This window comes from Stegostoma tigrinum, chromosome 4 (genome assembly GCF_030684315.1).
Source record: "Stegostoma tigrinum isolate sSteTig4 chromosome 4, sSteTig4.hap1, whole genome shotgun sequence".
Lineage (NCBI taxonomy): Eukaryota > Metazoa > Chordata > Chondrichthyes > Orectolobiformes > Stegostomatidae > Stegostoma > Stegostoma tigrinum.
The window spans coordinates 124653606-124677698 of NC_081357.1; the positions used below are offsets into that span (position 1 = coordinate 124653606).

The 24093-nt window shown below is 41.4% G+C and overlaps 1 protein-coding gene across 4 annotated transcripts; it reads right to left on the reverse strand.

Annotated features, from left to right (window-relative positions):
• Window positions 1–5186: 5186 nt before the first annotated feature.
• Window positions 5187–22636, reverse strand: dusp23b (dual specificity phosphatase 23b). 4 transcript variants are annotated; one of them, XM_048531826.2, is made up of 3 exons: window positions 22511–22636; window positions 18688–18965; window positions 5187–6580 (listed from the first exon to the last, which is right to left on the reverse strand). In XM_048531826.2, exons 2-3 carry the CDS (start codon window positions 18952–18954, stop codon window positions 6395–6397), a joined length of 453 nt encoding a protein of 150 aa, XP_048387783.1. In that variant the 5' UTR covers window positions 18955–18965; window positions 22511–22636; the 3' UTR covers window positions 5187–6394. The 4 variants fall into 4 exon arrangements, with proteins under 4 accessions (XP_048387783.1, XP_048387784.1, XP_048387785.1 ...); XM_048531827.2 differs by having other exon boundaries at window positions 22529–22621; XM_048531828.2 differs by lacking the exon at window positions 22511–22636 and adding an exon at window positions 22054–22143.
• Window positions 22637–24093: the final 1457 nt, after the last annotated feature.

Sequence of the window (24093 nt, forward strand, 5' to 3'; positions counted from 1 at the left end):
AAAACCAGGTGTAGAGCTGGATGAACACAGCAGGCCAAGCAGCATCAGAGGAGCAGGAAAGCTGTCTTCAGAAATGGGGGAGGGGAAGGGAGCTGGGAAATAAATAGAAAGAGGAGGGTTGGGGTTGGGGAAGATAGGTGAGTGCAGGTAGGCAGTGGTGAGGACTGGTGATTGGGATAGGAGGAGCGGATACGTGGCAGAGAAGATGGGAAAGGCCGGGGGTGGGCCCAGCCTCATCCACTGACCAACCCTCCCTCTCACCCCCACCTCCTTGACCTGACAAAATCTGTCCATCTTCTCTCCCACTTCACCGCCCCTCCCACTTCACTGACCAGTTATTCCGGCCAAAGTGCATAACCTTACACTTTCCTCCATTCAGTGTTTCACCCAATACCTTTTCCTTCTCTGCAGATGTTGGATGTCTGTGTGTGGCAGTAAGTTTTAAAGCTGGACATCAATGTGTCAGCATGATTATTGTTGTGCATGGACTCTCCAAATGAATGAGCATACTCAGCTTGGAAGGAAGCTAACTTCCATCTACAAGGCTTTTGCGCACTCATTGAACCTGTCTTTATTCCTCTACAGGCGTGTCATCCTCAACATTTGCCTTCTCACTAATTTTTGTATCATCTGCAAACTTGGCACCGTTAAATTCATTGCCCTCATTCAAGTCAGTAATATATAACGTAAGTAATTGTGACACTGCACTAGTTATGGGTTGCTGTACAATGATTTAGTGTGTAGCTAATCGCTTTTGACACATTGAGTCACACCAGTTCACATTTTGGACAAGATTCAGTTGAGATTCCTGGCATTTCCATGCCATCTATCATTGGAGTGTCAGACCCTCATTCATATTTTTGCAGTGAGCTATCACCTCTCAACACAAGTGTCCCTCTCAGTTTTCCTTCGGCATGGAGGTCAGCGTGCGGCAGTAGTTTACAGAAACGGAAGGCAATGCTGATACCCGCTTCAACGTGTCAATTACCATTTGCAGAATGTCAGAATAGGCTGTGCGCATTGAAAGCCATGCAACTTAGAAGAAGTGACACATGGCACAAATACAGTGCTACCATGTAGCCTTCACCTTTCAGAGGTTTCATTTTTGGATCACCACATTGAGCCACTTTGCACTTTTCTTGTGATTTATAGTTTGTAACTGATTGATTTTCTGCTGTAAGCTCTTTCACTCCGTCTCCCGGAACCTTCATTTCCACCACCTTGCTGTGGGTTTCTATGCTATGTTCTTTTTTATCTATTTCTGGTTTTCTCAGCACCATGTGGTTTTGATCAGGGGTTTCTGGATATTTGCATGATAGATACGATTGGAGTTACGAGAGTTTTTGGGTGCCATTTTGGAGGATTCATAAATATAAACCCACTTTTATTTAATGTCTCAATACATTCTTTAATAAGTTTACTCGCAAGAGGTCTGCAAAGTAGCTGATTGAGATGGAATGTTGTTTAAACACACCAGAATAAATGATATACTGTTCATTTTTCTCCAGGTCATGGTCATATTCCGAAGTTGTGCTCCTTAACACAGAATCAGTACTCTTCAACTGGATCTGATGAAGGGTCTGGGCCCGAAACGTCAGCTTTTGTGCTCCTGAGATGCTGCTTGGCCTGCTGTGTTCATCCAGCCTCACATTTTATTATCTTGGAATTCTCCAGCATCTGCAGTTCCCATTATCTCTTCAACTGGATTGCTGTGCAGGATTAAGTCAATTTACAGCACACTTTGTTTTAAATGAGAACTGATAAACCAGTAAAAATTATAAATCTCAAATACCACAAAATTTACTGCATTATTCTGTTCAATTGTTGTGGTTTTTAAAATTTATTTGTCTCAATGTGAATACATTTGCTGTTCCATCAAACGCTCACATGGAATATCAACAGTTGATTCAATTTCAAGTCAATTTCTCCCCAAATCCCGTGACCTCTGCAATGCGTGAGTAGCCAGTTAAAGTGCCTGGGAGAAGGCTCTCTGACAGTAAACTTTATTTAAGGCAAAGTTGCATTGATATTTAAGCAACTTATGCTGTATGTAGTGTGATGTATATATCTCCTGCATTATGTTTCTATTATTTAGTACGTGATTTTTTTAATTGGTTACGTGGACCTCTTGACTATCCAGAATATATGATCAACCAGTACGCTCCTGATCCCATAGGTACTGGTTAGCAAAAGTTTGCTGTACTTGAAATTTTCAAATGATCTTCTTAAATCCAGCATTCTGCTGTTTGCACTCCATTGTTGCAGGTCATGTGGTGTCATCCCAGTCCCTGGTTAACTGGCAAACTTATCTCTTGAAACACAACGCTACATCCATCTTTTTTCAAAGATTCAAGTACGCAGATTGAGTGAAAATACGTACATTAGATGGTGACAAAACTTATTGACACCACCAAAAAGTATAAACTTAACATGTCTGGGTTAGTATAAAGTAAAGGGATAATAGGAACTGCCGATTCTGAGATAACAAGATGTAGAGCTGGATGAACACAGCAGGCCAAGCAGCATCAGAAGAGCAGGAAAGCTGATGTTTTGGGTCTGGACCCTTCTCAGAAATGGGTCCAGACCTGAAATGTCAGCTTTCCTGCTCCCCTGCTGCTGCCTGGCCTGCGATGTTCATCCAGTTCCACACCTTGTTATCTCAGTATATAGTTGGTTTGACAACCCTTCTAGATCCCCTGATAGGATAACCTTCCAGAGATCAAGACCTCTGTATATTGACCTCTTTATGTATTGTATGTGCATTGTCATTATGTGTTGAGGCATTATAGGATCCAGGCTCATGGGGCATTAAGGACACTTGTTTACGCACATAGGTATCCAATCTGGGATAAATGACTGATTTTCAGTCATTTCCACACCTGCATGTTGGTATGTACAATATTTATTCCCTTATTTTTTGAGTGGTTTGTTCTGTAATTTTGAAAACTTTGCAACGTTGTCCCAACTTGTATTTGAAACATGATAACACCTGGAAATGGCGAACCCATATGAGGAGATCTGGCATAGTAACACAAATATTCTGAATTGTTGGCCTTCATTTCAAGATGGGATGCGTGACTGAACTGTTGGCTCGGTGAAGGTCTGGGATAAGGTAATGAAATTGTCACACACGTTATGACCATAAAGGGTCCACTTGTATATTGTGGTCCAGTGCCATATTGACCTCTGCAGTTGCCAAAGGCAGAATATCACATTCATTGTGTTTGCTGATGAAGCCTCACCTCTTTAACTCAGATCGTCAAGCCTCTTTCAACAACACGTTCCAAATCTGTGATCTCCACCTCTCACAGCAGAAGATACTTGAGAACATCACTACACTCAACGTCCCCTCTAAGCTGCAAACCATCCTGATTAGAAAATAAATCTCTTGCCATTTGTTCATTGTCACCAAATCAAAATCCTGGAACTCCCTGTCCAACAGCACTGTGGGTGTGGGTGTACCACATGGATTACAGTGGTCTAAGGTGGAAGCTCACCTCCAGCTTCTCCATCACATTGAGAGATCAGCAGCAGCAGCTATAGCTACATCCTGAGACAGAATTTCTGAACAGCAGTCTGATTGTGATTTGCCTCAGCTGTGACACTGGATCGATTGCATAAACACATTGTGGTAGATCCCATCATCTATCTGGCAGCACTCCCAAAACTAAATAAATTGAGCTTTCCTAATTATGCTTGCAGCAGTGGCTTGCCTTCAAGACGAGTGTGCCGTAAATTGGCTGATCAGACTAAATCTCCCTGTGGCAAAATGCAGAGACTGGTGATAACTTTATCAGCCAGAACCAGAGTTTTACCTGTTTATGGGCCTTGTCTGTAGATCTGGCTGCAGCAACAAATGGAACACCTCCAAAGCTTTGTTGCTGGACTGCAGTCTCCGGAAATACAGACCCTGGGAAAAGTCTAGGAAAGTGCATCTGGATCTACTGCTACTGCCAGGTGGCCACTTGCAGAAAGGTCTGACCTTCCTCTGCTGTCCAGTCAATCCGTTTACAATTACAGCATCCAGACCGCTTAATGTGTTTTTCTTTAAAATTTAAATTTCAGAAATATCAAAATAAGTGTTGTCAGGCACAGAGGTATTTGCATTGTTTTTTCTAGCAATAGATAAGGTGCATGAAATGTCGACGCAATGGTTCCAGATATCACTTAGGCCAAGAGGCTTTGAAACTATTTGGAGGACATTTACTATAATCATCATCAGAAAGGGTGGTTGGGTACGTGAATACTTATTCCCCACCTTTGCAGTTCAAACAAACTTCATCCTTTTCAGGTGTCCTAGCTTGCAGAACAAGGACTCTGTTGAAAACAGTCAAATGAATTATGTAAGCATGTTGCAATGATGCAGTTGTAAAAACCACCAGAAGGCATGACAAGGCATGACAGTAAAACAATTCCACTTGATGGCATCAGAGGCTCATATGTGTGAGAGTCATTGAGCTAGGTGTTGTTTGCAACTAACCATTCTAATCAAATAATTCAGGAGGGAGAAGACACAGACAACTTCATAACTAAATTACTTAATATTATTTGGGTTCAGTAAAGATTGTTTTTTTTTGTAGTTCTTTCATAGAGTGTTCGCATTACTGGCTAGCCCATCTTCGCTTTCCCATCCCTAATTACCATTGAGAAGATGGAGGTAACGAGCTGAAGTCCTGGGTGGGTAGGTACATCCATATTGCTGTTAGGAAGATAGCTCTGAGATTCTGAATAAACTCTACTGATGGAATGACAATGTAATTCCAAGGCAAGTAGGTGTGTGCTTTATTAAAGAAAAGGCTTGTCAGATATGGTCATCACTGTATTTATTACCCATTTCTAATTGGCTTTGCCTTGCCTGTGCTATGTCATTCATATCAATCACAGTGCTATGTTACATATAACCCAGATCAGGTAAGGACCATAGAACTCTTCCTGAAATGTCATTAGCTAACCACTTCTTTTAAAAATAACAATTTGATAATGGTTGCACAGATGCTATTCAGCTGGCTTTTATTTCTAGATTGTATTGAATTCAAAATATAAAGATTATATTGGATACATGTCATAGTACAGTTCAAAACCAAGTCTCCACAGCATTAACCTGAATCTCTGGATTACTCGTCCAACGCCATTACCACAAGGCCACTTGCCCCCCCCTCCCACCCCGTATAACTTTAAAGCAGCACCGTTCCCTGACATCTGCTACCCTTATCCTTCTCAGTGTTAAGGTTATAGGTTTGGAAAGTGCCAAATTGCTGTAGTGCATCTTATAACTGATGTACACTACAGCTACAATGTGTCAATATGTGAGGAGCAAATATTGAAGATGGTGGATGTGGTACCAATGAAGTTCACTGCTTTGTCCTGGATGGTGTTGAGCTTCTTGAACATCATTGATGCTGTTCTCTTTCAGGCAAGGGGAGAGTGTACCATCACACTCCTGACTCGTAGATGATGGAAGGACTCTTAGGAGTCAGAACATGTGTTACTAGCCACAGAATTCGTAGTTTGCGTACCCACAGTATTTACGTGACTGGTCTGGTTCAGTTTCTGCTCAAGGGTAACAACCCACCCCTTCCTCCAACCCCAATGTCAACATCAGGGCATTCAGCAATGATAACGCCATTGAATGTCAAAATGAAATGCTTAGATTCCCACTTGTTGGAAATAGCTATAACCATGCACTTGTGCAGTGTAAATGTTACTTGCCCACCTTTCAGCTTTGGCCTGAATGATGCACACGGTCACAGTTTGCTTCAATATTGGAGAAGTTCCAAAAGTTGTTGAACATGGTGCAATCAGACAGCATCCCTTTTTTGCCCTAATGGAGGGGACGTCATTGATAAATCAACTGAAGATGGTCTGACTTAGATATCACACTGAGAAACTCTGACAGTAACATACGAGACAGCAAAGTATAGTATATTGTCACTTCATGTGGAAGGAAACCAGCTTTGCTTGTTGAAGTACTTTGAAGCAGTATTTACCCATTAAGAGGTGGCACAGCCATTTTATTCATTTATCGCAAACCTTAAAATGCACATCTTCCCAATGACAATGTGGAATAGCAGCATTATGTGTTAGGGTATCAAATTAAACTCGAGAAGTATACATAGGCCTATAATAAATTCTGACAGAAAACCAGTTCTAATCTAACTAATATACCAAACGCACGATAATTCTGGATAAACTGAGCAGGATATAAATAAAAGGAATGATTTTACGACAGTGAACATAATTAAAGCGTCCCAGACTGGCAAGATCTGTTTTATTGTAAAAAAAGTGTCCTGTACTGGCCATCAATTGAACTAAAAAGAAATGATTTGAAATAGTTATCCTGGTGAAAAAAAAATCTTTATACACCACTTGTATGATGGTAATAATTGAAATTTACTTATTTAATACGATGGTGGAATTGTATAATTGATTTTTCTTGTTCATGGGTTTCTATAGAGCCATGACGAATTCTTCGTATTTCTGCAATTGCGTCAACTCCTGTTATTTTTTTACTTTTTACAAGATAACATGCAAGCATTGTCCCAGTTCTCCCAAAGCCATGAAGACAGTGGACTCCAACTCCCTAGAAACAAATTAAGTAAAAGAGGCCAGTTAGTAACCAAATCAAAAGACTGCAACACCACACTATGGGACCCACTGACGTTATTGCACGACAAGTCAGGTTCTTTATGTCACAACTAGTAAATCATTATTTGGCCACTAAATTACTATTACTTATAATGGCCAACATGCATAGATCTTAATAAAGGCAAGTGTGCATGCAACCTTTCCAGCCTACTGCCAATATTTTGGACTGTTAAAGATATTTTTACTTATTTTGAGCCATCTTTAGAGACCAATATAAAAAAAACTGCAAATATTGGAGGTCTGGAATGAAAGAAACAGAAAATTGCTGAAGAAACTCAGCAGCGTCTGAAGCAACATGGAACTTGAAACATTAACTCTGTTTTCTCTCTGCAGATGCTGCCGGATCTGCTGAGCTCCCCCAGCAATTTCAGTTTGTTTGTTTAGAGACTGGCAAGTCAGTAAATGCTAACTCAGTTGAAAAGGTTACCCTTGAAATTGTTTTGTCAACAGCAACTTCTCCTATTCAGTGGAATACTCAAACTCAAAATAACCCTTAACTTTCTTGAAGCTATTATTAAGTTGCAAATTTAATGTGCATTTTTACAAACAAACAACAGTTCATTCAATTAGAGATAGTAGGAACTGCCGATGCTGGAGAATCTGAGATAACAGCGTGAGGCTGGATAAACACAGAAAATCTGAAGAAGCGTCCTGACCCAAAACAAACTTTCCTGCTCCTCTGATGCTGCTTGGCCTGCTGTGTTCATCCAGCCTCACACCGTGTTAGCTCATTCAATTAGTCAGCTTACTTTTTACTTGTGGATAAATTATGCATGCATATTTGCCCATTACAAAATATTTATTCAACAATCATTCTGGTCAATATATACAGGTTAATTTCTCAATATCAGCAGGTGTAGAATGCAAAAGGTAACCCAAAAAGTGGATATTTGAGCACTCTGAGTAAGAAAGGATTCTAAATGTATAAAAGACTAGTCATTACAGTTGACAAGAAAAGCTGTAAAAGTCTTTGCTAGAATTCTGTTAAAGACGCCATTTGTTGTGTGGTTAAAAATATGCAAAATAAACGTGATAATTTTGAGGGTACACTTCAATATAAAAACTCCAAAATTCAGCATATTGCAGAATAAATTACATCTATATTTTCGCTGAGATTCAGGGAAATCTGCACTTATTTCTACTGCCTTTCAATACGCATTAACCATAGAATTTCAAATTCCTTTGGGTTATTTGTTATTGCCCATTATATCATTCACCTGAAAACTACTACAGCTTCTAGGCAGAGAAATATCAGCTTTATTACAACTTCAATGAAGTATAAATTACTTGTGATGATGGTGTCAAACCAGTTTCAAACAAACAAAAAATGTATCCTTGCAAAACTAAATTTTAACATCTGGATTATTCCCAGGTGTAACTAATTTTGAATTTCTTTGGGTCAACTTACAAACAGACATTGTAGCAGTGTGCAGCGCACGGGCACACATGAGTCCTTGCATAGATGCCTAAACCCCAGCATTAACAAAGCTGTATTTGCATACCATATAACATATTAAAAATCCCTTCAATTCAAGGGTAGGCTATAGAAAATTATAGATGTATTTCTAATCACATGGAAATATGAAGCAAACATTTAAACCTGAGCTTTAAAATATAATGAAAAGGTTTCAAAAAGGTTAATCATTTCTAATTTGAACACAAACCAAGCTGTTGTTGATATATCTTCTAACTGTACAATTGTCTTCCACAAGTATGTGAAGAGAAAAATACTGATGAAAACAAATGTATGTCCCTTGAAGTTAGAATCAGTTGAATTCATAACAGACAATCAGATGACAGACCAGTTGAACAAATACTTTGGATCTGTCTTCACTAAGGAGGGCACAAATAATCTTCAGGAAATGTTAGAGGACAGAGGATCAAGCATGAAGGAGGAACTGAAGGAAATCCTTATTAATTACAAAATGATACTGGGTATATTGATGGGATTAAAACCCAATACATCCCCAGGGCCTGATGCTCTGCAAACCAGAGTACTTTAGGAAATGGCCCGAAGAAAAGTGGATGCATTGGTGATCATTTCCAGAGTCTATAGAATGCTGGAAAGAGTTCCAATGGACTGGATTGTAACTAATGCAACCTTGCTCTTTACAAAAAAGAGGAGAGAGAAAATGCCCAATTAAAGGCTGCTTAGCCTGACAGTGATGGGAAAAATTGCTGGAGTCAATTAAGGATGTAGTAACTGAGCATTTGGAAAGCCGTGACAGAATCGGTCCTGGTCAGCATGGATTCACTAAAGGAAAACTATGCTTGACAAAACTTCTGGAATTTGGAGGATGTGACCAATAGAGAGACAAGGTGAATCAGTGGATGTTGCATATCTGGACTTTCAAAAGGCTTTTGACAAAGTTTGACTCAACAGATTAGTAAGGTAAATTAAGGTTCATGGTATCGGAGGTAATGTATTGACATGGATAGAAAACTGGTTTGCAGACAGGAAGCAGAGAGTTGGAATAAAGGGGTCCTTTTCAGAGTGGCAGGCAGTGGCAAGTCGGGTGCCACAGGGTTCAGTGCTGGGACCCCAGGTGTTCATGATATACATTAGCAATTTGGACGAAGGAAATGAATGTAATTTCTCCAAATTTCAGATGACACTGTACTGGGTGGTAGTGTGTGCTGTGAGGACGATGCTAAGTGGCTGCAAGGTGACTTGGATAGTCTGTCTGAGTGACCAAATAAGTGGCAAATGCAATATGGTGTGGATACACGAGAGGTTATTCACTTTGGTGGCAAAAACAGGAAGGCAGATTATTATCTGAATGGAGGTAGTTTAGGAAAAGGTGAGGTGCAGTGACACCTGGGTGTCATGGTGGAACAGTCACTGAAGGTTAGCCTGCAGGTGTAGCAGGCGGTGAGGAAAGCTAACGGTATGCTGGTCTTCATTGTTACAGGATTTGAGAATCAGTGTAAGAATATCTTGCTGCAGTCATACAGGGCCTTGGTGAGGCCACACCTTGAATACTGTATGCAGTTTTGGCCTCCTAGTCTGAGGAAGGACATTCTTGCTATCACCAGGCTGATTCCCAGGATAGCACAACTGACATGAGGAATGACTGGATCTACTGGGCTTGCATTTGCTGGAATTTAGAAGAATGGGGGTGGGAGGGATGGAATCTCAAAAAAAGTCCTGATTGGACTGGCCAGGTAGGATATGGGAAGAATATTCCCTTTGTTGGGGGAAGTCCAGAACAAGGGGTTACAGGCTAAGAATAAAGGCTGAGCCATTCAGGACTGAGAAGAAGAATTTCTTCACTCAGAGTTGTTAACCTCTGGAACTCTGACAGGAAACTGTTGAGATTATTTCCTTAGATATATTCAAGAGGGAGCTGAACATGGCCTTTGTGACTAAAGGAATCAAGGGGTATGGAAAGAGAGAGAGAGCGGGATACCAAGATAGCGTGGTCGGCCATTATCATATTGAATGCTGGTACAGGCTCAAAAGGGACAAAGGTCTATTCCTGCCACCATTTTCTATGCCCTTAACTTTCTAATTACAGCAATCCACTGTTCCTATCTCTACTTTCTTAAACCAGTACTTACACTATTTTAAACTAACAATATGGCCCATACATCACTGACCCCGTACTTTTGAGAGCTTAACAGTTTGGTTTAGAAATGATTCTCCTGCTACCTGCCCCAAATCCGATATTTAGTCTTAATTTTGCTTCTGTCTTTACCAATTTAGTGGTGACAGTAGTCTAGGTGAAAATGTGGTTATTGAGCAACCAGAGAGGATTATAGGGATAGACAAAGAAAAAGAGAAAAGGTGCAAAAAGGCTGGCAGCACTTCTGGTAGAGAAGTTACCAGGCCCAGATGGGGTGCATCCTAGATTGCTAACAGAGGTAAAGAAGCAAATTGCAGAGCCATTGACAGAAATTTGAGGCAGCTCTGAACACAGGATTAGTCCTGGGATAATGGGGGATTGCAAATGTGATGCCTTTGCCCTTAAGCAAAGGATAACCCAGGAAATCACAGACCTGTCAGCTTAATATTGATAGTGGGAAAACTGATGGAGACCAATAATATGGAAAAAGACAAAAATACACTTAGAGAAAAATAATTTCCATTAGACAGCAACATGGCTTTGTTAATGGCAGGTCGTCTGACAAATTGAATTGAGTTAATTGGAGAGGTTACACTCACAGTACATGTGGGTGCTGCTATAGATGTTGTATATTTGGACTTTCAGAAAGCATCTGATAAAATGCGACATGGCAGGTTGGTTAGAATATTAGAAAGGTTTTGGATTTTTGATGAATCAGCAAGTCAAAATTTGTCAGGATGAGGTTAGAATGGAGAGTGTGGTCACAATCAAATTGACCATTCTCTTGTTGAATACAGAGAAAGCACAAGAACAGCCAGATCCCTCCATCTCAAGTCTACAAACCCACATTGTTTAGATCATTTCTTTTCTCCCCATTCTTTCTACTAAAAGTGGACAATGTACAATTGCTGGCCAGTAGAATAATAATAAAAATAATAATAATTAATAATAAATAATAACAATACAATGGACATTGCTCTTTGGCAGGCTAACAGGAAGCAATTGTCTATCCATTCCAATATGCTGCTGCCTACACCAGGAGTTCTTGTTTCAATAATAACCTTTATAGAGATATTTTATTAAATGCATTCTGCAAGTCCAAGTATCTTATATCCATCAGGTTCCCCTATCCACACTCTCAATACTCCTCTAAAGAACTCCCTTAGATTGCTGACCAGTGTCAACTCTGGCTGACTACTTCACCATTGATATCATATGCTTTTCATTCTCCTGGCTAAAATGGACAATTTGATTTTTTTTTCACATTACACCTAGTTAAGATTGTTGCCCTGCCATTTTACCTATCTATTTACTTGCATACCCTTTTCACTAAATTTCCTACCTTTGTGTCATCAGCAACCTTGGCAATTAATTTCTGACCCTTCATCCAAGTTTTTAAAATATGAATTGGAAGCAGTTGAAGTCCAAGCACTAATTGATGTGGAACATCATGCCAACTCTAAAAAGACCCATGACTACCTTCTGCTCCTGTTGGCCAGCGATCTTCCAGTCGTGCCAACATGGCACTCCCTACACTGTGAGCTTCTCCACAATAATCTGTGTCGCTTTGTCAAATGCCTTCTGGAATCCTAAATATTGTACATCTGCAGCTTCTCCTTTACCCACAGGATATGGTACTTCCTTGAATAACTAATACATTGATTAAACATGATTTATCTTTCACAAGATCAATATTGATTGCCTGTGTCTCAAACTTATTTAAGCATATTATTCCAAGCAGAAATGGAGCCTGGGTGTGGATGCCAGCCAGTTACAAGATCAATCTTAGTACCCCACATTGCAGCCAAGCTCCAAAAAGGGTTTCAGTTTCCTAAACCTCATCTCGCTCATTTTGCTCATCCATCCATCATGCCAGCCCACATCCCCTCAAACTACCTATGCCACTGGCTCCTTCACAGCCACTCACCTAGTATGTAATGTACATTCCTCAGGAGCCACACAGTGGCATTGGAAATTATTTGAAATAATTCAAAAAGGATTAAACATTTAACAATTTAAGATAACCCTGAACATAAACACATTACCATGGACACAAGAAAAAAATCATAATCCTTTAAATGCCTCTTAGATTTATAAAAGGCCACAAAGACACATTCTGTTATTGTAGATTTGTAAAACTTTAATAATACCATCTGCTGAACAGAGCAGCTAGCGATGACAACGAAGCTTCCATTTACAGAACTGGAAATGGGCAGCTGTTCAAAGCCTGTCAAATTATGGAGGGCCGCAGACACAGGACAGTCGTTCCACCTTCAGAAGTCTGTTTTTTCCATAAACAGGAAGAACTGGTTGTTCAATTAATTCCGAGCACTAAAACAAAAATCAGTGTAGGACAACTTATTTTACATTTTTTACCACATTCTGACCATATGCTCCTTTGGAAAAGTACAGTAATGCCTGTGAAAATGACAATGTAAAAATCAACATGTCTTTAAAAGGGAAATCCCAGATCCTCTTAATCACTAAAAAGATACGAATTACATTGCAACACATAATATTGAAAATGTGAAGAAGTGAAAGCATTTTACATTTACTTTCTGAATCTTCCAGACTCATTGGTAGGATTTCTATACTCAGCATCATGTTGGGACTTCATCATGTTGTCAGGTACTAAGGCAGTCCAGGGCCAATTGCAGCAAGACCCGGATAATTTCCAGTCTTGGGCTGACAAGTGGGAAGAAACATTCACACCACACAAATGCTAGGCAATAACCATATCCAACAAGATGGAATCTAACCACCGCCTCTTGACATGCAAAGACATTAGCACCTCGTCACCATTTAGCAGAAGATTTGTTTTCATCTAATGTAGTAGAGGTAGGAGACATTGGCAGGTTTTCAAATGACTTGATAATATAGATAATCTTAACAGAAACTGTAAGTCAACCTTTCTGGGATATTTCACCCATACGTTTAAACACATCCGACTTTAAATCTGGCAACCCAACATAATTCTGCTCTGCACATTGATTTGTCTGTTGGTAAGACAGCTGCCATTAAATTCTGTAAAGAGTACACCAACATATGAAGAAAACATATAGGATGCCTGGCAGTGAGAAACTCTATAGCTTAGCAAACCTGGACTGTTAGTTGAGGTCAGTATAAACAAATGCACTGACGAGGCCAGTTTTCTTTCCATTTTCCTTCGAAAGTGATGGGCTTTTAACCTTTTTAGTTGTGCTCATTGTGATGAGTGAATGAGATTATTCTTACTCCGGTCAGCAAACAAAGAATTGTTTAATCTCCTGAGAGCAAAGTAATGGGAGAGAGCCATGTCTGACATTAATCAGGTAGAATTAAGAGCCAAAATTCACTCTGAAGGTCACGGAGCTTAGAAGCATTTTAGAACTTGTCTATCCTGTGGAATTTTCACTGCTTCTCCTCCCTCTGTCAGTCTCTCAGCCTCTCCTCACTTTCTGCTTGCCACTTGTCCTGAATGCTGACTGAACAGGAAGTTTGTGCGATACAGTGTGGAGCTGGAGGAACGCAGGAGGTCAGGCAGCATCAGTAGAGCAGGAGTGTCAATGTTCAGGCCTAGACACTTCAACAGGACTGGGAAGGGGAAAGGGGTGGGGCGGTGATAGGTGGATACAGGTAGGGATAGTGGGGATTTGTCAGTGGGATGGGTAGGGTGGATGGGTGGGTAAGAAGATGGACAGATTGTGTCAGGTCATGGAGGCAGGGATGAGAGGGAGGGTTGGACATGAGATGAGGCCGGGGGTGGAGAGATTTGAAACAGGTGAAATCCACACTTAGGCCATCAGGCTATAGGCTCCCGAGGCAGAATATGAGGTGTTGTTCCTCCAGTTTGTGTAGCATCATTGTGGCACTGGAGGAATTCACCAACGATCCTTGGGCATCACCTTCCAAACCTACAATCTCTATCTCCTAGAAGGAAAAGAACAGTAGATACACGGGAACACCACCACCTGCAAGTTTTTTTTTCCAAGCCAGTCACCAGTCTGGCTTAGAAATATATCACTGTTCCCTCAGTAATAGCTGTCAATTAAATAGATGTTGGTTTCGAGGTGGTCACCAGACAACCCTACATCCCTTATTATGTCCGGGACACCACCCACACCCTCCACCTCCTCCCAGACTTCCAATTCCCTGGCTCCCAACATCTCATCACCACCATGGACAACCAATCCGTGTATACTTACATTCCCATGCGAATGGTCTAAAAGCCCTTTGCTTCCTCCTCTCCCGCAGGCCCATCCAGTCCCCCTCTACCAACACCCTTATCCACCTAACCAAACTCATCCTTACCCTTAACATCTTCTCCTTCAACTTCTCCCACTTCCTACAGACAAAAGAGGTGGCCAAGGGAACCCACATGGGCCCAAGTTTATGCCTGCCTCTTCACAGGATACATGGAACAATCCCTCTCCCGCAGCTACACTGGCAACATCCCCCACCTCTTCCACCACTACATTGATGACTGTATTGGCACTGCCTCGTGCTCCCATGAGGAGCTGGAACAGTTCAACAACTTTACGAATAGTTTTCACCCCAACCTCAAGTTCACCTGGACCATCTCTGATACCTCTCTCCCCTTCCTGAACCTCTCCGTCTCCATCTTTGGTGACCGCCTCGAAACCGACATCTATTTCAAGCCCACAACTCCCACAGCTACCTAGAACCATACCTCCTCTCACCCACCTTCCTGCAAGAATGCGATCCCATACTCCTAATTCCTCCACCGCGTCTGGTCCCAAGATGGGGCATTCCACTCCCGAACATCCCAGATGTTGTCTTATTTGGAGGACTGTAACTTCTGTTTGGTGGCTGAAAATGCTTTCGACTGCACCTCTTGTACTTCCTGCAGCTCTACTCTCAAACCTCCCTCCCCATAACAACAACAAAGACAGAATCCCCCTTGTCCTCACACATCACCCCACTAACCTCCATATTCAACATATCATTCTCCACCACTTCTGCCACCTGCAATCCAACCCCACAAGCAAAGAGACGTTTCCCTCCCCACCCCATCTGCATTTATAGGGACCACTCTCTCCGTGACTCCCCCATCCACTCCACACTCCGCACTAGCCCCAACACCTCCATAACCCTTCCCTGCAACCACAGGAGGTGCTACACCTGCCCCTACAGCTCATCTCCATCCAAGGCACCAAACAAACCTTTCACATCAGACAGAGCTCCACCTGCACATCCACTAATGTGGCGTACTGCATCCACTATTCCCAATGTGGCATCCTCTACATTGGTGAGACCAAGCAGAGGCTTGGAGGCCACTTTATAGAGTACCTGCACTTTGTTCGCAACAAATGACAACACATTCCAGTTGCAAACCATTCCAATCACCTGCCTGCCCCATCCCACCCCCAACTCCCAGGGTGACATGTCCATCCTTGGCTCCCTCCAGTTCACAACAATGGCATCCAGAAACTGGAGGATCAGCACCTCATATTCTGCCTTGGGAGCCTACGCCCCAATAGTCTCAATGTGGACTTTACCAGTTTCAAAATCTCCCCACCCCCAGCCTCATTCCATGACCAACCATCCCTTTCATCCCCGCCTCCTTGCCCTAACACAACCTGTCCATCCTCTCTCCCATCTATCTATCCTTCCCACCTCACTTATCAATCCCCACCACTCTCTACCTGCACTCACCTACCATCATCCCACCGACCTTTCCCAACCCCACCCCTCCTCTCTCAATTTATTTTGGAGCTCCCTTCCACCTTCCTCATTTCTGATGGAGGGTCCCGACCCAAAACAGCAGCTCTCCTGCTCCTCTGATGCTGCCTGGGCCTGCTATGCTCCTCCAGCTCCACGCTGTGTTATCTCTGACTCCAGCATCAGCAGTTCTTACTATCTCTGAGGCAGCAGAGAATGTGTTTTGCACATCAGGCATTTCCAAATGCCAAAAAAAAAAGCCAGAGGAATACGGCATGGATAACAAAGTGTGGAGTTGGATGAACACAGCAGGCCAAGCAGCATCTTAGGAGCACAAAAGCTGACGTTTCGGGCCTAGACCCTTCAGAGAGCTCTCTGATGAAGGGTCTAGGCCTGAAACGTCAGCTTTTGTGCTCCTAAGATGCTGCTTGGCCTGCTGTGTTCATCCAGCTCCACACTTTGTTATCTTGGATTCTCCAGCATCTGCAGTTCCCATTATCTTGGAATATGGCATGGAGTTGGGAGAAAAGAGAAAAAAAACAGATTTTGTCCAAAAATGCTGAATGTGGCACATGTGCATCCACACCCAGACAAATTCAGCTTGTCATCTCAATATTTTAATTACAACTTTTGTGGCATTAAAAGTTTTACTACATGTAATTTCTAGAGTCACAAGTATTGCAAACAAGGTAGAAATTCATCTTGTAGGAGGCTATTACAGCTGGCAGAGATATTTTCTTCTCATTAGTCAAGGCTAAATTTAAATCTAAATCCCAGAGTTAAAAATAGCATATACTATCAAATTCCTCAGGATAGCATATTTAAAAGTTTCTGACTGCATTAACACAATGAAATTACATTAGTTCAGCAATATTGTATTCAGTCTCTAATTTGCAGTGAATTTAGAGAATTCCACTGATTTCTCATAAAGCAATTATTTCTGAAAATGAAGTGGATGTATGCAGAAGAACGGCCCCAAAATTTTTATATGTTCTACGTTCTAAGTGTCAATACAGTCTGTATCTGATATTATTAGATGTACAGAGCTCAAATATACTGCGTTCTCTTTTCAAGTCAGAAACAAAGATGACAATACCTATAACAGAAAACCAAAGGAAGAACAGTAATTTTATTTATAAAAGTTACTAGGTTGTAAAGAACGTCAACATTGCTGGGGTAATAAAGACATTGACGCAGATTTTATATGGCACTCATTATGACAAATGCAACAGTGCCAGAGTTCAATCTATCAACAAATTACACCACAGGGGGGAAGGATGCTGATTGAAACAAAAACCAAAAGCTCTGATGAAGGATCATTGAACTCAAAACATTAACTCTTTCTTTGTCCAGGTGTTGTCTGACCTGCTGAGGTTCTTGAGCACTTTCTGTTTCGTTTCAGATTTCCAGCATCTACAGTTCCTTGCTTTTATTGTTTAAAGACGTTGATTGGTTGATGAGTTGACCTTGATTCACCAAGATATTTCCATGGACAAAGCAACAGGGAACTATTGGTTCCCAAAGCTTCTGGTAAATCAAAGGAATAAATCTAAAACATTAAATTCATTTGCAGTGATCAGATCCCTCTGTTTGAAGGTTTCTTGTAAGTGTAAATGAGCCATTTCACAAGCTCAACTGAATATCTTAAATTGGGTGTTAGCATAGCTTATTAGCACATGCTGTTCAGAAAGTATTCAACGGAATCACATCTAACAAGTGACATTTTGTTTTGGGTTTTACAAACAGTGGCCAGTTGAGTACTGTCTCTACTCCGCTGATCACAAACGAGCGAAGGTATGTTGCGTTTGATTTGGTCAGCTCATTGTTGCAATTCATTGCCTAGGAGTTGGGAAGTCATGTTGAGGTTGTACAGGACATTGGTTAAGCCTCTTCTGGAGTACTGTGTCCTGCTCCGATCACCCTGTTATTGGAAGGATAGTATTGAGCTCAGAAGGTTCAGAAGAGATCTACCAGGGTATTGCCATGTATGGAAGGTTTGAGTTATAAAGAAAGGCTGGGGCTTCTTTCCACTGGTGCTTCTTACAAGGTTGAAAGGTGACCTTATGGAAGTTCATCAAGTCATGAGAGGATTGATAGGGTTAAATGGTAGGTGTTTTGACTTGAGGAAGGGGATTTCAGGACTAGGTACATATATTTAAGATGAGAGGAGAGGGCTTAAAAAAGACATGGGGCAATTTTAAAAAAAAAACACAATGGTTTGCATGTGGAATGAACTTCAAGGAAGTGGCGAATGTGAGAACAGTTATGTTTGTAACAGTTATGTTAGAGAAGTGCATGAATAGCAAATGTTTAGGGGGAAATAGGCCAGGAGCATGCAGCTGGGATGGGTTTAGTTTGGGATTATGGTTGGCCTAGACTGAATAGTTGTTTCCATGCTGTATGACTATGTATCTGACATAACACCAATACTGAAACTCTATAAGATTAGTTTGATCAACAGTCTCGTCCACAGGACCCGGGACATGTGGTCATCTTGCAGTCTTGATGCAGAAATAGAAGCATGATGACTGTCTTGTTCAAATCACTGTTTGCTCTGTATCATGAAAACTTACAAATGAACCTTTTTGATGCAGAGAAGTGTTCATTCTGCAGTCCCTCGTCACCCTGAAAAGGCAAAGTATCTCAAAAATTTGGACAACAGCTTAAGCAAGAGTTTCACACTGCTACTATGCACGAGCACTGAGTGACATTTCCCTGAACAGGAGAATGTTATTAGTTTAAGAGATGTTCCACCACAAAATTCAGCAACATTGTGTGTGCTTAATATAGAAAAGTAATCAATGCCCAGTCATACCTCGCCTTTTGCATTGGCTTCCTCAACGATAGCAAGAAACCTTTTGATTTGTTCGAAAGAAGGTGGACAAAAGTCATCAATCTTTATATGATGGATCTTCAGTCCTGGACAAGTATCGTGATATGGTGGCTTTCTCTCACTAAGCGTGATGAGGTGTTTAATGCCATTATCATACAAATACTGATAGTGAGCGGGTAATCGTGGCATGGCCATCCCTGCCAGCTTTTTGGGTTCAATCCAGGAAAAGTTGTGTGGAGCAGATGCCATTTTTCATTCACCTGATTAAAGAACAATGGTTAGTGCCATGTAAAATGTTAACAAGGATTAAATATGCATTTTTAAATTGCCCAACATGTGTTTCACTATGATTCAGAGGGTTTTATTATATCCAGAGAAAGCTGTAAAGATTTTAAGATGGAGAATGAGTAGGCCAAATGGCTCATTGAGCTGCTCTGCCATTCGATAATATTTTGGTTGATCTGCTTGTTGATATAGTAGCACTTTTCTGGCTGTCTCCTTTAACATTTAACTGCTGTATATAAAAAAAACACTAACAGTCTTTTTTACATTACATAGGAACAAAGGACTTCAGGAATATGCTATTTAACTCTTTGAGTCTGTTCTGTCATTCAATAAAATCATGTGAGATCTATTGGTGGTGTCAACTTGACTTTCCTGTTTGCCCCACAACCCTTGGCTCTCTTCTCATCTATCAAAAATCAATTCAACTCGGCCTTGAATAAACTCAATGACTCATTCTCCATTTCTTTCTGGGGAAAGAGATTTCCACAGAACGACAACCCTCAAAAGATAAAACATCCCATCTCCAAACTTAACATCTTATTCTTAAACGATGTCCTCCAGTTCTAATCTCCCCTACATGATGAATAATCTTCCCAGTAGCCACTCAACAAAATCTCCTCAGGGTCATGTTTCACTAAGATTAATGTTCATTCTTCTACATACAAATTGGGAGCACAAATAGCAATTCAGCCCCTTCAGGCTGCTCTGCCCCTTAATATGACCATGGCTGATCTCATCTCAGCCTCATCCCTAATTTCCTGCCTTTTCACCATAACCCTTTAACCCACTGGAATCAATTAAGAAAGTAATAACAGAACATTTGAAAAATGATAATCTTACTAAGCAGATTTAGCATGGGGAGTTTTTGAGGAAGTCTGAACCAGAGTGGACAGAGGGGATGCAGTAGATGGGCATTTAACAAAGTACCACAAAGCATTGAGCAGTTTATGACTTAATCTCTCCTCACATAAGCCTTTCATCTCTAATTAATCTAATCTAGTGAACCCGCCCTGAACTGGCTCCAATACAATTACATCCTTCCTCAAATAAATGGACGAAAACCTGTATGCATTAATCCAGAGGTGGTATCACTAATGCCTTGTGCAGTTGCAATAATATCTCCCTATTTTTATACTCCATTCCTATAGCAATAAAGTGCCAAAATTCCATTTGCCCTCCTTATTAGCTGTTGGACTGGCATATTAGCTTTTTGCAATTCATGTACAAGGACACCCAGATCCCTCTGCATTGAAGCATGTTAAAGTTTCTCTCCATTCAGATGCCTTTTTACTCTTCAGATTAAAATGGATAACCTCACTTATCCAATCAAAATCCATTCATTAAACTTTTGGCCATGTACCAAACCTATCAATTTCTTATTTCTTCATGCATTCTAAACTCCAATATGATTAGGCACAACTTGATCACCTTTCTACAAAGGGATAGGCCTTTCATCCCAAATATACATCAAGTGAACCATTATCACTTGTTAAAGACCGAGGCTGTACTGCTCTACATTCCAAATGCAGCAGGACAAAAGAAATACCAGCAAGGGTAGGCTACTGGGTGATTTGTAACCTGCCCTAACAATCATGGATGTTAAGATATAAAATCAGAAACTGCTGGAGAAACTCAGCAGGCCTGGCAGCATCTGTGGAGAGAAAGCAGAGTTAACATTTTGAGTCCAGTGACTCTTCTTCAGACTGATCATAGCTCGGTATATTTGCTGAAGACTGGCTGGGTGATGGAACCTAGGGAGTGGACAACAGTGAGGAAGAAAAAAAATGGATGGATCATTGTGTGCTCAAAAGAAAAAGCTGATAATGGGGACCGTAAGTAGGTGAAAATGTGTTGACTACGCTGATGGCCAGTCCAATGTTGCCAAAACTCCACTTTGCTACTTTTCCCTCCCACAGTTTGATCATGCTCCAGTTAAGCTCCATTTGGCTCAAGGAATAAGTTTTTTTTCCCCAACTTGACTCTTTACATTGAGCTCAACGACTATAGATCAAAATTAAGAGAGAACAGCTTGGAGCTGGAGGAACACAGCAGGCCAGGCAGCATCAGAGGTGCAGGAAAGTTGACATTTCAGGTCAGGGCCCATTTTGGAAGAAGGGCCCTGACACAACATGTCAACTTTCCTGCATATAAAGTGACAATTTCCCAGCCACCATCAGTTCTGAGGAAGGGTCACTGGACCCAAAACATTAACTCTTTTTTTCTCCTCCACGGATGCTGCCAGACCTGCTGAGGTTTTCCAGCAACTTTATTTTTTGTTGCTGATTTAAAGCATCCACAGTTCTTTTGGTTTTTATATCAACTTTCCTGCTCCTCTGGTGCTGCCTGGCCTGCTGTGTTCCCTCAGCTCCACACTGTGTTATTTCTGACTCCAGCATTGTTAGTTCTTACTATCTCCAACTTTAGATCAGAACTTTGCCTCAATTTTTTTTTGTTGGTTGAGTCTTGCCTCATTTTTTTTGTAACACTATATTTCCATTCACATCTCATCTGGTCACATCTTGGTTTCTTTAGTCTTTGGATTACCATTCTGGTTGTCACACAATTATATCTGGATCACTTAATAGCTACAGCACACTTTTCATCTCTTCTGTTCTTCCTGCTCTCTCTGTTACCTTTGTTACATGAGGTGATGGCCTAGTGGTATTATTGCTGGACTATTAAGCCAGGGACACAGATTACATTCAGAGACCTGGGTTCAAATCTACCACAGCAGACAGTGGAATGTGAATTCAATAAATTATTTGGAATTAAGAATCTAATGATGACTGTGAATCCATTGTCAGTTGCTGGCAGAAAAACCCATCTGGTTCACTGCTGTCTTTTAGGGAAGGAAGCTGTTCTCTTTATCTGGTCTGCCTTACATGTGACTCCAGACCCACAGCAATGTGGTTGACTCGCAACTGCCCTCTGGGCAATTAGGGATGGGCAATAAATGCTGCCTCGCTAGCCAGCAACACCCTCATCCTGTTATTTTTTTTTAAATGAAAATTTATATTGTTCTGCAATAGAGTGAAACAACAGCGAGTTGAAATTTCTCCTTACAGACTTTCCTGGGTCTTTTTTTTGTTTTTCAATCCCAAATCTTTAAACTGCTCGTCACGGATCTATTGCAAATACTGGCGACTACTGATCTGACGCTGAGTGGCACTAACAAATCCCGATCTCAGTTTCAATTGTAACCACCAATAAGACAACTTGCCCTTCCAAAAGGTCAGATCCACAATATTTAATAGGACGGACAAGGCCCCAGCTGGCAGGAAGTTGCACTTTAAGGCGTATTTGTCGCCCGTTACTGCGATTTTCAATTTAATGCGCATCAGAGATTAGGCTTATTTTTTCCTGTGCGTGTGGCCCGCGTCGTGCAAGCGTAACTAACAGCAGGAAGTGACAGTCCCAAACACAGCAGCAGATCTGCAGTTATAAGATACTGAAACCGTTTGCCGGGGAGAACGAGCATATGCATCTGTTTACTTTTTGACAATGTATCCGTGTCACCTACCGCAACAGTGAAACATACAAGAGTCCGCAGAACGGGTGGCTGAGATTCCAGCCAGAGCTTTCTGCCTAAATGTTCACTGACACCTTTTGTGCAATTGAGCTACAGCCAACGAGAGCACTGGCTGAGACAGCATCACCAGCGAGAAGGCGGGTCATGTTGCGTGCATCGCAATATAAATAGCGTAATTCCATTTTATAATTGCAATGTAGTAAAGGCTCTCGTGATACCGTGGGAGTCTCCCAGCTTCTAGGGTGTATCACAACACGTACAGAAAAGGGCTCGGGCCCATGTGTTTTCGGGTCTTGTGGCGTCCTGATAACTTCCTTAGTTCTAGGTCAGAAGATGTCAGTTCAAGTCCCACCTGGCCCAAAGGTTTGTCGTAACATCTCCAAATAGGCTAAGTGAAAAAAAACTATAAATTCAATGCAAAGTACTTGAGGGAGATTTTATGAAACAAAAATACAGGGATATTTATGATATAACAAGGTGTACAGCTGGATGAACACAGCAGGACAGGCAGCATCAGAGAAGCAGGAAAAGCTGATGTTTCGGGTCGGGACCCTTCTTCCTGAAGAGGGAACCGGACCTGCAACATAAGCTTTCCTGCTCCTCTGATGCTGCTTGGCCTGCTGTGTTCATCCAGCTCTATCCCTTGTTATCTCATATTCTCCAGCATCGGCAGTTCCTACTATCTAATAGGAATATTTATGCTGGCCCCTCTGATCAACTCATGCCATAGCCCTGCAACAAATTCCTTTTTCAGATGATTCCATTCTGTGTTATCAGTAATCGATTCTGCCTCCACACTCACAGGCACAAATTCCAATTCGAAGCACTGACCACTTTCAAAATAAGTTAATCCTTGCGGCACTATTGTTTCTTTTGGCAGTTATCTTAAATCTGTGTCCCCTGATGCTAAATCATTCCACAAATGGGAATAATTTCTCTCCCTCTACTCTGTCCAGATCTTTCATGATTTTGAATATTTGTGTCAATTTTCCTCTCCCCATTTTCCTCCAGCAGGAAGTGTCCCAACTTCTATAACTTACCTACATAACTTCTCATTGTTGGAATTCCCATTAATCCTGTTTTCAAATATTTCTATTGTACTCACATTCTCCAATGTCAGGAGCATAGCACTGAATGCAATGATCCAGTTCAGGCCAAATCATCAGCAATGCCTCATACTCGGTCAAAACTGTCCCAGTCCCCAGTTCCATTCCATCCTTTGTCTCATTCAAAGCCCAAAAAAAAATGTTTGTCTTTAAGGTGTTAAGGAACTAAGGTGTACTAATGCCTCTCTGGATCTTTTGACCCCCCATCCCACCCCCTTTCTGACTCCATCCTTTCATCTAACCCAATGTCCTACTTGGTATTTACCATAACCTCTGACTTTTCTGATGCTGAATGATCTGTGCTAAATAAAGAACCTAGCTATATCTCCTTGTAACCCAAACACGCATTTTGGATGCAATATGATGCTGAACTCTTCTTCCATCATCATCACCCATTTATTTGGATGGGAATCCTGCTCCCCATCCATAGAACCTTTCACCTGTCTCCTATACGCCCCCTTCTCCAGG

Bases quoted from the DNA above. Each gene is read 5' to 3' on its own strand.
- dusp23b (XM_048531826.2), bottom strand. From the start codon at position 18,954: ATGGCATCTGCTCCACACAACTTTTCCTGGATTGAACCCAAAAAGCTG. The intron at 6,581-18,687 runs GTATGACTGGGC...ATTTGTTTCTAG, and splicing joins AAGCCAATGCAAAAGGCGAG to GGAGTTGGAGTCCACTGTCT.